The 17927-nt window shown below is 41.1% G+C and overlaps 1 protein-coding gene across 1 annotated transcript in view; it reads left to right on the top strand.

Annotated features, from left to right (window-relative positions):
• cacna1g (calcium channel, voltage-dependent, T type, alpha 1G subunit) overlaps positions 1–17927 on the top strand; it is a 161658-nt gene that overhangs the window by 36190 nt on the left and 107541 nt on the right. Inside the window, exons 4-7 of the mRNA XM_080048576.1 lie at positions 12267–12426; positions 15515–15806; positions 17057–17149; positions 17884–17919. Coding sequence (XP_079904702.1) covers positions 12267–12426; positions 15515–15806; positions 17057–17149; positions 17884–17919 — 581 coding nt within the window. The remainder of the gene's footprint in view (positions 1–12266; positions 12427–15514; positions 15807–17056; positions 17150–17883; positions 17920–17927) is intronic.

Below are 17927 nucleotides of genomic sequence, written 5' to 3'. Positions count from 1 at the left end.
CCCTGTTCTTGTTATGCAAGCACAGTTTGCCAAAATGGAGTGGCACTATTTAAGACAATATGCAGACATGTCCTTAATGTCGCTAACCTACAATGTTACAGTACTAAGAAGCATATACAACAATGGTGGATTTAGCCATTCGATCAGTGAATATCTCCTCAATGTACAATCCAGCCCAAAGCTTTTAAGATAAACCACTCAACCAGAGAGCTGGGGTGATCAAACTGCAGAACATTGCCATTCCTAATGACGTGATGCTAGCTTGGCTAAAGCCTCCAAGGCTCTTCATTATTTTGCCAGGAACGAAGCTTGTCTGATGATTATTAGTGCTGTGTGAATGAGCATCTCTCTAATACAAGGTTTTAGTGGTTTTGTTTTTGCAAGGATGAATTGGCTTTTCTGTGCTTGCCCCTTCATCTTCAAATTTTTATCATTTTAAAGCCATATTTAGCATATAGAGCGACATTGTAATTCAATCATATATGGACACAATTTATGGTATTTCTTCTGTATATTGGTTTACCTCATGTTCATTTGATGCACGCAACCCCTTGTCATTATAATCCAGTGTCTTAACGGGTATACTCTAAGCATTAAAGGTGCCCTTATCCCAATTCAGTGTAAGGGGATTGTTTTACATTTGCAGAGCCTGTGATTAGTTTACAAACCATTATTTCTCTGCATGTTATTCTTAGTATTGAATAATTATATCAAACCCGTCCGCTGCTGGCCGAGGCCCATGGGGGGGACGCCCTACCAACTGAGCTAAGGGCGCTCCCCCCAAAACTAAATTATTTTGAGGTACCTAGACCCAAGGTACAACTATAATATGTTTGTAAACAAGACTGTGGGCCCTGCTGCAGGAAACAACAGCAGGTAAACAGTAACTTTTAAGGTAGATTTATAACTTCAAAAAGTGTTACAGGGATCCAAGGAAATAAAGTTTATTCAGTTATGATAATATGCCTTCGAAAATCTTTACTTCTCTGACACACCCAAAGTTACATAATGCACCTTTAACACATAAATGCTAATGGACCTAAGTTATTAGCTATAGTACCAGAGGTGTAAAGCAGCTGTACAGGTGGACAGAGAGACACTTGGCACATTAAAAGCAGTCTCCGTAATGTAATGAGCATCCAATCTGTGTAGTACAGCCACTATCTAAGAGCTAATATAGTATACAGTGTAAACACATAAATCCAACAGGCTGTCATCAGTATGGAAAGATAAACTGCCCAGAATGGATGTTCAGGATAGCCTAGTGAATAGGGAGCTGTCAATTCCGACATACTGTAAATTGTACAAAAGGAAACGACGTGTGTAATAGTGTCTGTTTTGATGAGGATGATTAATGTATTGTCATTGTGTTGGCTGGACACGTGGCTGTATGTCGTTATTGAGTGTAAGTGGAGTCCAGTGAATCATAAATTGGCACAGCCTGCACTGTCAGAAATAATGGTACAGTAGGAGTCCCTATAGAGACAATTATTGGATCTCAAGTCAGCAATGTGTATCTTTTTTTTAATGGCATATGCGCTGTTTATGTTCCTAAACAGTGAACGCTACATGTACAGTATGAGCTGTTTCTTCTACAATACACTCTTCAAATTAAAGGTACAGCTTACTTACTTATTGGGGGTACATTTGAACCCAAGGCTATGGTTGTTTAGCCTGGAAATACAATATATAAAGGTTTTGATATGACAGACAAGGGTTCAAATAAGTACCCTGATGTTGAGGGAACTGCACCAGAGACACGACCCATGTACCCCGAAAGGTACAATAATGTGCCCTATTTTCTGAGAGTGCAGATATGAGGTGCATATCAATGACACATGGAAACCAAGCCAAGGGTGATATACAGTATACTAGTGTGCATTGAGCTCTGTAGGTTTCACTCAATCTGTCAGCCCAAGGTGGTACAAACTTTACATCTTCTGAGTTCAAGTTATTGATATACTCTAGGTCCACTGCTGCCTAACAATGCAAGCTATCTGAACCTGGATTATATGATGTACTGTTGGTACTTCCGTCCCTTAGCCCAAGATTTGCCCTTTTGTAACTATCCCTTTCTGTCACATTTTACCTTAAGTGCGTACACACACACACACACACACACACACACACACACACACACACACACACACACACACACACACCCTCAGACTTTTATCGTTCCCAAGCCAGTGTCCACTTCCCCGGCTCTGGCACTGATTGATGCACTAACATGGCAGTCCTGTCAGTGGGAGCGAGTGACAAACAAATACATTATGCAGGCTTCTTCCACTGACTGCCAACGAAAAAAACAAAAATCCCATGCTGTGTCACATCAGCCACTAACGGTCTGCCACCCGATTGGCTTATATATCCTCACGTCCAGTACTGGCCCGCGGCGGCCTTGTACCAGGCCTGTCATTGGCTATCAATACAAACATGACAACAATGTGTCCAGAGTACAGTATAGGTTCCCCTGGGTATCATATGAGGATCCCTTTCTCTGGAAGGAAATAATCATTTATTGGACATAGTTCTCATGACTTGGATGCATGAATTTGGTGCATAATGTGTTTGCATCGGTATGTCTAGCACATGGAAATAGCGAAGAAGAAAAGCTAGAATTGAAAAAGGACTGAGTTTTTTCCCCTTAATTTCCAAAACAAAGGGGTGCTTCTATACTAAGTATGAAATAATTGCATATTATTTAGAGTTTAATGTTGGCAAAACTTTCGGGGATTTGATTTAACTGCTAAAAAACCCAAAAAGAAACCAAAGGCGGATTTTATGGGATTCATTGTCAGGCCCCGAGGCACTGAAACCTAGAATACTTTTAAAATTCTGGAGGTATAATTTTCCCATTTTTCTCTTTGTAGGAGTAAAGGTGCCACTGTCATACGCGGATGGAAACTTTTTTTTATTGTGTCCTCGGGCTAAAGTGCCACATTTATTCCACTATCCTTTCAGATAGCACTGCAATAGAAGAAGAGCTCAGAATGATTGCATGCTTTACCTGCCAAAGTGCCTGGTGTGGTGGCTGTATCAACTGTGCCAACTGCAGTGTGAATGTGCAATTCATTACTTGCCTGCTGGCCACGGGTTCACTCGTTTTACACATGAAAGTCAGTCTTCTGGGGCACCAGAGGAGATTTGTCGTGTGGCATCTAAAATAATTCTGACACTATCATCAGGGATATCTCAGCTTAGTGCTTTGAGACTATGAATATATAGCAAGCAGCAAGCATTTTTTAAATATGGAACTGCAGCTGGCTTGGAATTTGACAGACATGGAATTTAACAGGCGGGGTTTGATGGAAAAATACTACGGGTTGTTTTATGCTTCGTTTTACCCAATGCTGACTCTTAAACGGGTCAGTTCTTGAGGGGGTTTCGTCCATATTAAATCTTAGGCAGTGTTGGGTTTATTCAATAAAATAAAAAGCTTTTGGTAGTTTATTTAGGGTTCCCCAATCCATGCGTCCTACAGTATAAAGTGCCCTGCTCCCATATAGATACAGTATAAAACGCTCATTCTAGGGTAATAAAAAAACTTTTTGTAGAGATTATAAACAAATTAAAATATATTTATGAATATTATATTCCACTTCTACTAAGTTTGTTATTAAAAAAAAACTCCAATACCTCCTACACACTGCACCTTTAACGAGGCCAAGCCCAGAATAGCCAATTATATTCTTGATTGTTTAGCCTCAACATGTGGTCTTCCCCAAAGCCTTATCTAACTGTGTGTGTGTATGTTTTCCTCAAACAGCTACATGCACACAGACCTGCAATGTATGTATTTATGTATGTATGTATTATTGTGTATGCCTATGCATACGTAATACGTGTTTGATCCGGTTTGCCGTGCTTTGTTAGACAATGCAGCGCCTGGTTCATACACATTGTCTTGAACTTGTGCCCGGATAAGCCCTTAAATCAACAACAACAACAACAACAACACACCAACACCATCAACCTCCCATCTTCCCTGTGTGCCCCTGCCTTCCTCTTCCTCCTCCTATAGCTCTATTCTTTTATTCTGAGCCTCATTACTGTAATTATAGGTCTGGAGAGAACGTCCTAGCTTTTCTATTCTTCGCGAGGCCCATAAGTCACGCCCTTGACTTCTGCTGCTGTATTGTGATTGTAGAGGACACTAGGGAAGGCCCGCTGGAGTCAGGGGATGGGTTTTCAAAGTGGGGGCACTTTGTTGGTGAAGAAATAAAAGACTGATAAGGCTAAAGGAGGAAATTGTACGAAAAATTTCACCTAGTAGTCCTTGCTCTTCATCGTTAATTTGTTTTCCGCTACAAAACGAGAGGCTTTGCTAGTTGACTTTCAATACAACAAAAACAGACTTTGTTTCCAGTTGTAGGTTCTAAGCTCCTGCTGTTTTCCAAAGCTTGAAATCAGTCCTTTGATCACTTTGACTCGAAAAGAGATCTTGTGCAGGTTAAGTTTAGGCTGAGCTAAGGGCTGCTTTTGAACATTCAGATGAGTGAAGGTTAAAAGAAAATTATTTAAAAAAAAAATCTATTTTGCATGGAAACACAAGTCACTGATCTGTTCAGAGATATTTACACTTCAGTCCAAGGGCTTAACACGGAAAACAAATCCTTTTGGATGTTTGCGGTGAAATTCAACCGATTCCTTTTCATAGAAATATGTGCACTACCGTACTTTCCGTACTATATGCCGCACTGGACAATAAGCCGCAGGTGTTATAATGTTTAATTACCATATGTAAGAGTTTGTGCACAGAGGGGATTGTCGGGAAAGAGATGGCTGCTTGAGGAAGCTCCCACATTTCAACAAACAAGTTGCATATTTGCATAACGTATGTAAGTGTTACCATTTTGTGCAATAGTAGCTACTAGGGATGGGCACGAGTGTTTTCGCTACTCGTGTGATCGCTTGCATTCCTCGAGGATCAATCATTCCTCGTTAAACTTTTTTCTATTTTTAGGACGCAACGCATCTGTCTACAGAACAACGGTTGACCGCAATAAAGCGCTCAATGCTTATGTCAAACAGTCACAGTTGCCATATGATATTAAGGATTTATTTTCCACAAGTTTAAAACACATTTTCCTAACTGAAAGTAATTAAATAAGCGGGCCACAATTTAAACCGATCGAGTAGGTCTGCGGTGGAGAGAGAAAAAAGAGAGAGAAAAAAAGCATGGGCTGTAGTTGGCTAACATTCAAAATAGACATTTAAAATAAGAAGGGCAGCAAATACAATACAATTATTGTCCTACAATCTAAACACATAGATAGGCTAAATAACTCACAAAAGCAGTAGAAGTAGTAGGCTAGTATATCCAACCGCGTAATGATCACTCCTGTCCGTGACTAATTACCGCGACTAATTCCTCGTTAACGGAACGTTACACCGTCGGCTTTTGAATCTCAATCCTATATTCCATAATAAAGGCTTCTTAAATGTCGTTTGCTCGAATGTGCCCGAAGTCAGCCTGGCTTCTTTACGTGATTTTCCAAGTTTTCCAGCACCGCATTCAGCTCCGCGGTGCTGTGGAGACCACACACTGGCTGCGCTGCACGGAGGTGGCAGTTATTTGCGGTTTCTGTTTGACACAACGCTTAGTTTATTTAACTTGGATCAAAATATTTAATTTTGTTAAACTTTATATCCGTTTTGTGCCGTTTTGTACACGTATATAACATTTTAAAATAGGGGCGGCCGGCCGGCCGGCCTAAAGGCTACAAACACTCAAAAAAACAAAAAACTATTTTCCTCATCCACCAATCGAGATCATTTGAAACGAGGAGTACTCGAGTACTCGATTACTAACGCCCATCCCCAGTAGCTACAGAATATATACTGTGCTGTGTAATAACAGGGTCGAAAAACGGGGAAAAAGTCGCGGCTTGTAGGCCGAAAAGTACGGTATATGTTTTAGGCAACGGAGAAAAGTAAGGGGGAAGCGTCATTTTTTAAGTTATGTTGCAACCCATTTTCACCTATGCAATATACTGTATAATGTCAATTGTTTCGTAGTTGTTACAGAGTGGACCTTTTTAAGCACAGGATGATAGATTGTGATCAATCAAATTGCGTAGATATGAGCTGGTGCGCCCTTAATAGCACTGAACTCTGCATATGCATGGTTGATGGATAAGTCGGCAGATCTAATACGATCAGTCACTTCATATGAATCGTACCAAAAAAAGTAAACTCACTCAGGCAAAAGAAAAACAGCCTGTAAACAGAGTTCACATGGGCAGTGCGTTCTCCATTCTCTCTCATCAGTTTTCATTTTTTGTCTGCATGTACTCTCTCCTTCTGGGTCACGAGGCTTTGTTATGCGGAGGCACACATTTCCATTTTTTTTTCGGGGGGACGCTTGGAGTCGCTAACGTGGAATGCTGGTTACCATCCACTCATGGCAAATAGGAAGAGACGCAGGTGTACCGGGGGGGTTCTTGACTCAGAAAAGCCATTAGTTCACAGTACACCAGATTACAAAAGCTGGCTGCATGGGCGCTGGGTGTATAGCTTGGACCCTGGACAGCAGAAGCAAAAGGAAGCAGACCTAATCTGCCTGCAAACAGATGGCTCCCTCCCTCACACACACAGTCACACACAGTGGCACACACAGTCGCCCGTCTGCCAGCCACGTTGGAGCGGAGTGGCGGCCCACAGCGAGGTTGGAGAGGGCGCACAGGCGGAGGAGGAGGATGATTGTTATTGGATATGAAACGTCGATCACATGGAATGAGCCACGCTAATACAGAGAGAGAGAGAGAGAGAGAGAGAGACACTCTGATAAACAAATTCATGATATGCATGTTTGCCCGACGTAGCAGACTGAAGGTGTCCTTATATACTGTATGTATGGCCCTCATGCATTTTGATGTATTGTATGATGCCTGGATTTATACATCCACCAAAATAACAATAATACATTTAAGAAAAAATATACATATGTCAGCCCTTACACTGAAAAAAAACTTCCTGCTACAACATATGACACCTCTTCTAACAGTGCTTACGTTATTAAGACAAAGATAAAGGTCAATTAAAGTTACCCTTTGGCATTGTTTGACCACTAGAAGTGCTACTGGGTAATGTTTTCTCCTGAATTTAGTTTTTACTGGCGATGCTTGAGGCCAGACAAACGACACACATGTATATTCTTTCCAATAATCTCATAATATTCCACCCGTTGACAATGGAGAAAACGTAGCAATGCGGCAAGAAAAAAAGTCGATGACGTGCCAGACTGTGGGCCCATGATGCCCACATGGATATCAACAATCCAAAATGTTGTAGGAGGAAGAAAAATGCATTCATTTGTTGGATACATACAGTGCGTTTTGGTGAGCCAAAAAAAAACTGTATGCAAACATAGCTTTGTGTAAGCAGTAAAAAAAAACATACTGTCAATATATACATTCCGCCTATTCAGTGATAATTTTGTGACACGGATTTTTCTCGACGACAAAGATTGAGAGGGTTGTCAAATTTCGAACTCGGGCTCCTTTGTGTGATGAATGAGAAAATATGTGGCAAAGGATCTGCCTCGGTTTCCCCCCCGTGGGTGCAGCTGTCAGGTGTGAATAGCAGCAAAGGGGCCAGTTTAAGTATTAAACTCTCATTGTGCCGACGTTTCTCCTCCACTCTTGGATTGCTAGCGTATGAAGCCAGTCAGTGTGTGCCTGGCTGGGCCTGCAGCGGACACTAATCCCAGCTGCTGCCTCACTCGGGCACAGCTAAGCAGCCAAGCTAACAGCTCAGCACATTACTCTATGAGGGGGCAATCACTTGGAGGAGCTGCTGCTTAACGTGTGTGTGTGTGTGTGTGTGTGTGTGTGTGTGTGTGTGTGTGTGTGTGTGTGTGTGTGTGTGTGTGTGTGTGTGTGTGTGTGTGTGTGTGTGTGTGTGTGTGTGTGTGTGTGTGTGTGTGTGTGTGTGTGTGTGTGTGTGTGTGTGTGTGTGTGTGTGTGTGTGTGTGTGTGTGTGTGTGTGTGTGTGTGTGTGTGTGTGCGTTGTTTTTGTTTTGTGTGTTTTTTCGCAGTCAGGCAGTGTGTGTGTGTGTGTGTGTGTGTGTTTATGCATCTGCATGTGCGCTTGTGCATTTGTGTTTGTTTTGCATGTCTTCTCGCTGTCAGGCAATGCGTGTGTGTGTGTGTGTGTGTGCCTCCACTGCTCATTACTGACCAGAGAGAGAGAGAAATAGGGATAGAGTAAGTTGCTGTTGCAGGTCTCCACAATACTGTGGCCACAGCAGAATGCATCAGAATATACTCTTTTCTCTATGAGTTCAGGGCAATTATGTTAAACGGGAAATCCCTACCAACGAAAATGTGTTAAGAAAATCACCACAGGCGATGACTCACACTCTGGTTTTACATAACTCCCTGCACTGGATTCTCTGCTTCTCTTCATTCCTTAATACACAATGTTTCGCTTGTAAACCAGAAACGCCATAGAACGACATTTAATAACTTTTTTTCACAGTGTGATTATGAGCGCTTCGGTGAACTATTTCCTTTATGACTCATCTCACACTGATTGCATACCCTGTTAGGCCTGGCAATTGAGTGTCGCATTACAATGTGCACGGCAGCTTTTATGAAACGGGTTGAAAATAACTCGAAGAAACATTGTTTTCCCAGCATCTTTAAAATTAAAATACTTTTTAAGAGTTTTCTGTTGCTTTCACTTTTGTCAGGTAAGTCCCCAAGCAGGATTTCACATTGAGATCAGTCCAGACAGGCATGGTATCCCCCAGACGCTCCTCCATTGTCAATCATTATCCAGTCCTTATGTAGTGTACATATTCTACTCCTCTTCCCTTCATCTCCACCCATGCCTCTCTCAATTTTGTTCTCAATACATTTGCAAATTTGCACAATCTGTCAGCAATAAACATCTTTGTCTAAGTGTGTTCTCACATAAATAAAAAGTTCCCTTTCAGCTGTTTGGTGCGCCACTCCCCAGATGGCTCAATCTAGATGAAAGCTGTTTGGAATGTGTGTGGAATGGTGTTTTTCTTAAAACACTGCTCGGTTAATACATGCCTTTTATTTTAACAGCAACAACTTTGAGCCAGGAGGGATTTGAATTATGAAAATGCCCACATTTAAAACCAAACCAAACACTAGATATGTCTGTAGAATTTTACATCAGAATCGTATATATATACGCTTTGTATGGAAACATGTGTGTCTTATACATTTTCTTTGCAAAAGAAGTGGAAGTTGAACAATCAGTCAAATGACAACAAGAATATTTTGTTTTACTAATAATTATGAGCAGCGACCAGGGCTGTTAAAAACAAACCTTAAATTTCCACACTGCATTTTTGTAGTTCATCTAAAGTGGTCTGGCTCAAAAGTTTCTCTCTCTCTCTCTCCCCTTCACCTCTGTGTCTGCTCTGTTTCTCTCTCTCTCTCTCATTCACCTCTGTGTCTGCTCTGTTTCTCTCTCTCTCTCTCATTCACCTCTGTGTCTGCTCTGTTCCTGGGTGGCAGTCAGCCCAGCAGACCAGGGACTCTCCCGTCCTCTCAGATTACGGAGAAAAGCCCTGATCAGAAAAAGGATCCTCACTATTGACGCCTTACTAACAGGGTTACTGCTGGGAGGGCTGAGCTGCATGGACAAAGACAGAGAAATGACAAGGGGTGACCTCCCGAATAGTAGACACAGTAGCACAATTCAGCTGCCAATCTCACAGTCAGATAGTCGCAAAATGTGTTTATGAAACAATAATCATTCAATGACTGGTATTTGGGGGTGCTGAATGTCTGGTTTTACACGGAATAGCTTGCTTTCTCCCAATAAATCATGATACATCGCCTTTTGTGGTATACATATCAGCCAATTATAGACTACTGTTCCTAGAAAATAAAAATAATGCATGAGCTTTTAACCAATATCTTTAGTTAGTTTAAAAAAACACATTCTAATGCCAAGTCAAGAAGACAAACATTAATTTGGTGTTTTAGCCACTTTGTCTGTTGTGGGGGAGAGAAAAGGAGGCAAATGTTGCAAAGGAGAATATGGATCAATAAGCAGAAGGAATCAAAAACATGATTTGGTGATTAGGTGACTATGATACCACCAATCAGATATGACTATGGAAATTCTTAGTCATGGACACCCCAGAAATGATACAGTAGCAGCAACATAAACTGATGGATGAATGAATCGATAGATAGATACATACATAGATACATAGTTAAAGATGAGAGCAAAATTCGAGCTGACACAGCCTTAACAGAGGGGAGTGTGTGTATGTTGTCAGTAACTTGAGGGGAACAATGTCCAGAGCTGACTGAATCAGGGATGTAGTGGATGGAAGGCAAATAAAAGCAGGTATTTTTCTGTGGCGTTAATTCGGAGCAAACTCTCTGTGTACTGCTGACACTCTCACAGACTGCTGACAAATCTCTGTACCTCCGCTTGACTCAGGATCCTGCCGTCTTTTCCAGATGTATTTTTAACCTTTTATTTGTCCAGGGAAGTCTGTTGCTAAGCAGTGCACTCTAGTCTCTGTTTCCTACCATGGCCTGCTTGAAATCTAGTACAGTGACACACACAACTGCAATGACATGTCTAGTAGTACTGTCATCATTGGCTTTCAGTGCCTTGCTCATGCGTACTTTACTGCGGCAGGGTTTTGTTATGTCACTGCCATATTGCACTTACTACACACATCTGCAGTGGTGTGTGCATACAAATGGTAAATGAAGAAGTCCCAACAAGCACACAGGAGCGTTTAGTGAAGTGTATCTTCTGTTGGGGAAAGGCAGGCTAATACTTCCCATTGACTACCAGTATTTGTGATAAGCTAATCAGCAATGAGCCACCATTGCCCATGTCTTCTGTAAAAATGCACACACATGCCGTTAAAGGAATGGTTTCTGTCGCCTTGTATTGAACCCGAGAGTGAGGCAACTAGCTTAAAAAATAAATAAATGTGGAACTATTCCTTTAAAACTGCTTTTTCTCTTCTGTGGAAGTGTTAAATGAGGATTGTTAATGGAATGCTACTGTCCGATTGGCTATGGAACGTGAGCATGTATCATCATTAGTCTTCCATTGCCTGCATACTGCTCCCCACTGGCTAATCACAATTGTTTGCTGGCATAGGCAGCTGATGATTGTGGTATGTCAACTCTATACTACTGAAAGGCGACTTTCCGAGCACTGTGTAAAACTTGCAGCCCATGCCATAACATTACACTGGAAGGTAGCCATGTTGTCCTTGATGTATAGAGCGCTTAAGTTTTATGGTTGCTATCAAAGCTTTCTCTACTGATGTTTACTATCAAATGGGGGCTGCACTCATTTAACACTTCCAGGTCGATGCCTGACTCTTTTAATGCAAACTAGATGTCACAGGGCAATATGTCCTTCAACAGCTAGACACACAACACAGTCACATACCATTTATTTTAGTACAATAGAGTTGATTTGCACACAGCAGTGGCATATCATGATAAACAGTGGAATAGTATATCAATATATAATTGGTTTATATTGTGGCCGGTGGCAGAAAAAAAACGTCCTTCTGATGATAAATGAGTATACTGAATCACTTCTGTTTGGCTTTACTGTTACAAGTCCCCCACAGCACTGCTCTTCATCTGTTACTATGAATGACCCTGTTGTGACAGCCATTCATGAAGCTGTTTAACTAATATAAAAGACAGAGAGGCTAAATTCACTGCACTCTGTTGTGTAGAAGGATTTTATTTGCACCATATATAAGTAACTTTGCAAGTTGATTACCTCCATTAAAACAATTACTCCTTGTCCTATTTTTTTGTTTTCAGAAAGATTTGAATACATTTGCAAAATGGCCAATATCTAACTAATTATGCGTACATTTGTTGGATGAAGCCAGAGTTAAAGTCATGAATTTATTTGTACAACATATTAGAGTCCAACGTTTTTGCAGAACAGATTTTGGCTACAGCTTTTTATTTAATTAAATTTTATAAATCGGTAAATACCATGTACAAATAAGACAGTTAACAATACGTGAACAAAACGTTTTGGTCATAACCGTCAGAATAGTGCTTCAGGATGATTATGGAAAGTTTGGTTCCAGAATATTGATTTTTGGTTCAGAGGATTGAAAAATGTTGATATAAATTAATGGCTTGATTTTTTAATTCTAACAGTAATATACGCTAAATCCACAGACACACATAACTCCTCTGTGTGCATTGGCGTACTGTTGTGTGTGGTGCACCAGTAGTTTGAGCCTGTCCTTGTGTCCCCTCCTTCAGGCATGCGTATCCTGGTGACCCTGCTTCTGGACACCCTGCCCATGCTGGGTAATGTTCTGCTGCTCTGCTTCTTTGTCTTCTTCATCTTCGGCATCGTAGGCGTCCAGCTGTGGGCCGGCCTGCTACGAAACCGCTGCTTCATCGAGGACAACCTATCCCTGTGAGTGACACCATTGCTAATTTAAATATATATTATACTGTATGTGGATTTGCGATGAGTGTGGCTAGAGTTTTGTCTATTGAGATTTCAGTACTCCACTTGGCCTCATGCATAGGTTTCATTAGAGGTCAGCTACATTATTTTGCCACAATTTCATCTACGGTCAAGATGTTAGACATTGGGGGAAAAAGTTGTTCAAACACTGTACTGACCTGCAATTGTTAAGCTATTTTACTTGAGTATTTCCAGTTAATGCTGTTCATTCTCCACTTATATTTATGTCAGATGCTATCCCGAAAAAATGTCATAATTACCAGTACAAATGATGGACAGAACTCTGCCTATACTGTATGCTCAGTATTGAAATTGGATTTTACGAGATCTTCATCAAATACAAATTTATTCCCATGATGCACATTGGGTCCTGATTTATTTTTTATTAACAGCACAGATGAGATTCCTAAGAGGTCAGCTGTAGGCCAAGGTAGAACATGTGTTGTAAACCTTGAACCCCACGCACTTAACTAGGTCATGGGCTGAAAATCAATGAGGTTAGCGATTATAGAGTCTCATCAAAGTGATGAATGGGAGCGCGACAAGCCAAGAGAATAATGAGAAGGACCTCATGTGGACCATATGGAACATGACCCCCCCCCATGACTTATTCATGTTCCCATGTGTCATACTGGCTACATTACTCTTACTATATGATGTATGACTTCTCACAGCTGTAACTGAAGTCCATGCATAATGGCTTTGGTGAGCTGGTACAATTTTGTGTCATCATCAGCAATTTTTAGAGCTTGTTTATATGTGGAAGGTCTGTTAGAAGCACATGCCTTCAGATGAATGGCATTTCAGTCCTGCTCGGTGGGAAAAAGTCATGAAATTACCTATTTTAAAGGTCACATATCATGCTTATTATTCAGGCTAAAAATTGTAATTTGGTTTTATACTTCAAACAGTTTTTTTAATGGTGTAGTGTCAAAAACACAAATATTATATTACTCAAGGTGCCATTGCTGATTCTCCTCTTCCCAGCCTCTGTCTGAAATGCTCAGTTAAAGAGCCTGTCTCTTTAAGCCCCGCCTTCCAAAAAAGCCAAGTCTGCTGTGAATGGCCCTGAATCTATAAGACAGTTAAAATATTACAGCCAGTTATATTCAAGGGGTTTCTAGGGGTGTGGTAGTGCTAAGTTAGGTTGCCAATAAGGGGGTGTGGCTTCTCCCCTTATGACATCACAATGGGAGAGAAAGGTTTTTGAAAATAGAGAGAGGGACCACACCAGGGACCCATTTTAGTTTTGAAAAACCATGACAAAGTGCATTTTTCAAATGGGTGACCTTAACACCCTCTTCAGTTTCTTTTGATATCCTATCCCCTATACAAAGTGTTAATTGCAAAGTAGCACCTGCTAGCTATTATCACAAAGACTCTGCATTAGACTGAATGTGAATATGTTAGAGCCCCGGTAGGAGCCACATCCCAAGCGTCATCATACGGTGTGATAAATCACAAGTGTTTTAATACCAAACTCATCCGGCCAATCAGTGTCCTTGTAGATCATCCAGCAGTTTGAAACAACTTTTAAGAATGTTTAATAAAATACGTGAGTGTGAGGCTGTCCTGAAGTGGAAGGTATTTGAGGCTACTATGCAATTAATTCATCTTGCTAGCTGAATGTGTGTTGACAGAAAAACAAGATACCACACAATCGCCAGACACACATACCAGTAATTCCAGACAGGCCGAGTGCTTGTTCATGCCAAGAGGTTTTTGCTGCAGGCAGACAGACGTATGTGCCCATCTCACACTGTGCACACAGGGGGCTCCTCGGCCATTTTGGCCCCTAGGTGTGTCAACACGATTACAGCAGGCTTCTTTACTAATTTTTTGTTTATCCTATCTTTATGAATGAATGCTAATCAGTAAAATCAGCTGACGTAGGATTTACATGGCATTTAATGTTGCAGACTTAAGGGCTTCAAATGTAATCCACTTTAAATTGCCTCCAGTGTATGCTTTAATTCAAAGGCAGAACCATCACTTCAACATTTTAACTGTACACACAACATATCCTGCTTGATGTACTACATGTTTGTGAAATACCCCAAAATGTATTATTCAGAAATCATTATTGCTAAATGTATCACACTCTTTTGATATGCCTTAGTTTAATCTGACACAACAATTTGTATCTGTGCTTTATCTAAGTGGTTTGGCATATCTTTGATCAATTAAAGTTAATATTGTCTTCCTAGAGGAGATGAAAAGTTGAATTTCATTTGAAATGTTGCCACTACAGCCTCACTTGGTCTAGTTAACATTTCTGAGTCAATAATGTAAGAGTCATTGTTCTGACTCTCCCTACCTGTGCAATTATCAGCACATTAAAATGTGTCAAAAATCCGGTGGCCGTTCCTTAAGAGGTCCAGGATTCATTCATGTTAAAGGAGGTAATGAACCATCACTATGCCCCTGCAGTGAGTTATAGGCTGTGATGTCATAAGTCTACTGGGCCCTCTGACAGGTGACACCATTCTCCTGGGACCTAATTTACCTTAAAACTTCTCTTTTGCTTCTACTCTCACCCAAGCGAAAGAGCAGATACTTGTATAGTCTATCCCTGGGTATTTAGAAAAAGTAAAGCTATTCCTTTAATTGCCGTCATGATATAATCTGCTTTATAACGGTGTGCCTTTTTATAATAAATGCCTTTTAAGAGTGTGTGTCTGTGTCCAGCAGCAGCAGCAGCAGCACCAATGCCTGTGTTTGAAGATGCTATAAAAGTGATGAAACTGTTAATAATGCATTATGCACATTTGTTCCATTAAAGTGACATGTTCGCGGAAGTATATAATACACTTTCAATAGTGCTTCAACTTACATCTCTTCGATCAGTACTATTGAGTATAAGAAATGTCAACGTATGAATTAAGATGACAACTTTTTTTTTTGTCATGGTATGTATGTAATGTTGTGTATCTATCTATGTGATCAAACTAAATGTAACTAAACTAAATTGACCAGTGTCAAGTCAGTAGGCTTACTTCAACAATGTCTTATCTCTCTCTCTTTCCTCCCAAAGCCCTCTCTCGGTGCAGTTGGAGAAATACTACCACACCGAAAACGACGACGAGAACCCGTTCATCTGCTCCCAGCCGCGGGAGAACGGCATGCGGGGCTGCGACTCGGTGCCCCAGCGCTACGAGGAGCTCCTGCAGTGCAACCTGGACATGGACTCCTACAACAGCACCGACAACACCACCTGCGTCAACTGGAACCAGTACTACACCAAGTGCTCCTCTGGCCTGGTCAACCCCTTCAAGGGAGCCATCAACTTTGACAACATCTGCTACGCGTGGATCGCCATCTTTCAGGTATAGGACGGGCTTATTTCAATAGGGTTTGGATGAACCTGTGGGGAAGAGGTGGTCTCGTTTGCAAGTGAACTCTGGAGCGGATCATCTCTGGTGTGAACCCCATCTGCACTAATCACGGGAAACATAGTATATTTACGTATCATTTCGCCGCCTTTTGCATAATGCACATGTTATCAATTATAGCCTACGCCCATATGCCCGCTACAGTCTGCTGATTATCGTAGCACTAGATTTAATATATTCTGGCTGTTACAATATGCGCTCCACATGGCATGAAAATAACCGACGGATGCTCTGTGATGGTAGAAATTGCGAGCGATCTGAATTTTTTACTCGCCAAACTGTCTGACAGCATTTCCGTGCACGTGACTTTTGTTTACAATCTAGTCCGTTTGAGTTTTGCCTTTGTGAACGCGAACTGAACAACCTAAAAAGTAGCAGACTATTGGGTGTGAACACGACCTAAGAGACACGATCTCGCAATGAGGCGTGTGAAGTGTGGTTTAGCAGACGTACAAGCATGTAATAGAATATGGAAATGAGGGAGAAAGGGAAGGAAGGGGAATATAGAAGTGGAGCTTACACAGGATTAGCAGGTTGCCACAGCCACGCTACCAGACTGAAACCTCATTTTTCCACACCATTTGTTCGCTATCTCCATATCATCTAGAAAAGCCTTTTTGTTGGGAGTGTTCAGTCTTTGCTGTCTAGCTGAAGGGGGTGGGGGGTGATTTTAGGTGGATGGAAGCCAGAATGGAGATGAGTTATGTGGGGTAGAGGTAGAGCAGACAAGAAAAATGTTGGGGATTATAGTCTTTTGCTGAGTCTTGAAGTTTGCAGCACTCTGGACTAGGGCTGGGTACCATTTTAAAAACTGTTTGATATCCATACAAATGCCGATACCTTCTCATGAAATCCGGTTAAACACAATGACATACACATTATGGTATGGTACTTCTTTGCATTCTGACACATCAATAAATACAGCCTAAATAAGATGAAATCAAACTAACTGCCTTCAGATGCATGATTATCGGCTCACTGAGGTTGACGAGATTAACCCTGACGGTATTGAACGAACAATACATTTTTCGATACTCAATGGTTTGTAGGCATATTGGTTAGTGCCAAACAAGTATCGAACTTTGATACCCAGCCCTACTCTGGACTCTGAAATGTGCACTCTCTTAATTCCTTTTAATACAATTTCACTCATGTCTTCTCTATATATCTCTGTATCTCTTCAGGTGATCACTCTGGAGGGCTGGGTGGACATCATGTACTTTGTGATGGATGCTCACTCCTTCTACAACTTCATCTACTTCATCCTACTCATCATTGTAAGTGCAACTCTATAGTGCCACCATCTGTGTCCGCTAATGATTAAACAAGTGGGTCAGTCAGGGGGTCATCTGTGGCGTGTGTGTCTGAATAACAATGCAACAATGTATCACATCTAGGGATGGGCACAAGTAGTGTATTCCAAGATCCAGAGAACGCATTAAATCCTCGAGGATCGATGGAGTTTTGTTCATCTATTATTTGTTTTTCGAACGCAACACATCTTACTGCAGGAATAACAACGCACATCAATATGGCCTACCAAACGCTTAATGGTTATTCTCAATCAAAACAATCACAGTTATGATATTAAGGTTTTGGTAAACACAAGTTCAAAACACTTAAAGTAATTGCATAGGCGTAAGCGGCATGAGCAGACGTTAAACCATAGACTGTATATAGAAGAGGTTACGGCCCGTCAAGTGTAATTTAAGAAATTAGCATTGCTAAAAATGTTGTCTTCAGCTGCTTCTTCAGAGATATTAAAATCCACCTGTTGGTTCAATAAAGTAAAATAAATGAAAAAAAAAATTCCCTGGTTGTTGACGAACTCTTAGCACGTCACGAAAACATCACACCGGCCATGCCCATATGATTTTCACAGTATAACGGATACAATGTTGCCACCTACTGGATCTATTTAGAACTGCAGAAACACTTAGCTACTGTATGCTTAACATTGGGAACAGTAGTTTATTTTGAACCGTATTCCGTACTTCTTTAATCCTTTCAGATCGGCTCGTTCTTCATGATCAACCTGTGCCTGGTGGTCATCGC

The sequence above is a fragment of the Ammodytes marinus genome (genome assembly GCF_949987685.1).
Source record: "Ammodytes marinus genome assembly, chromosome: 20".
NCBI classification, from domain to species: domain Eukaryota; kingdom Metazoa; phylum Chordata; class Actinopteri; order Uranoscopiformes; family Ammodytidae; genus Ammodytes; species Ammodytes marinus.
Note: the sequence above shows the minus strand (reverse complement) of the source record. Positions and strands in the feature narration are given on the sequence as shown.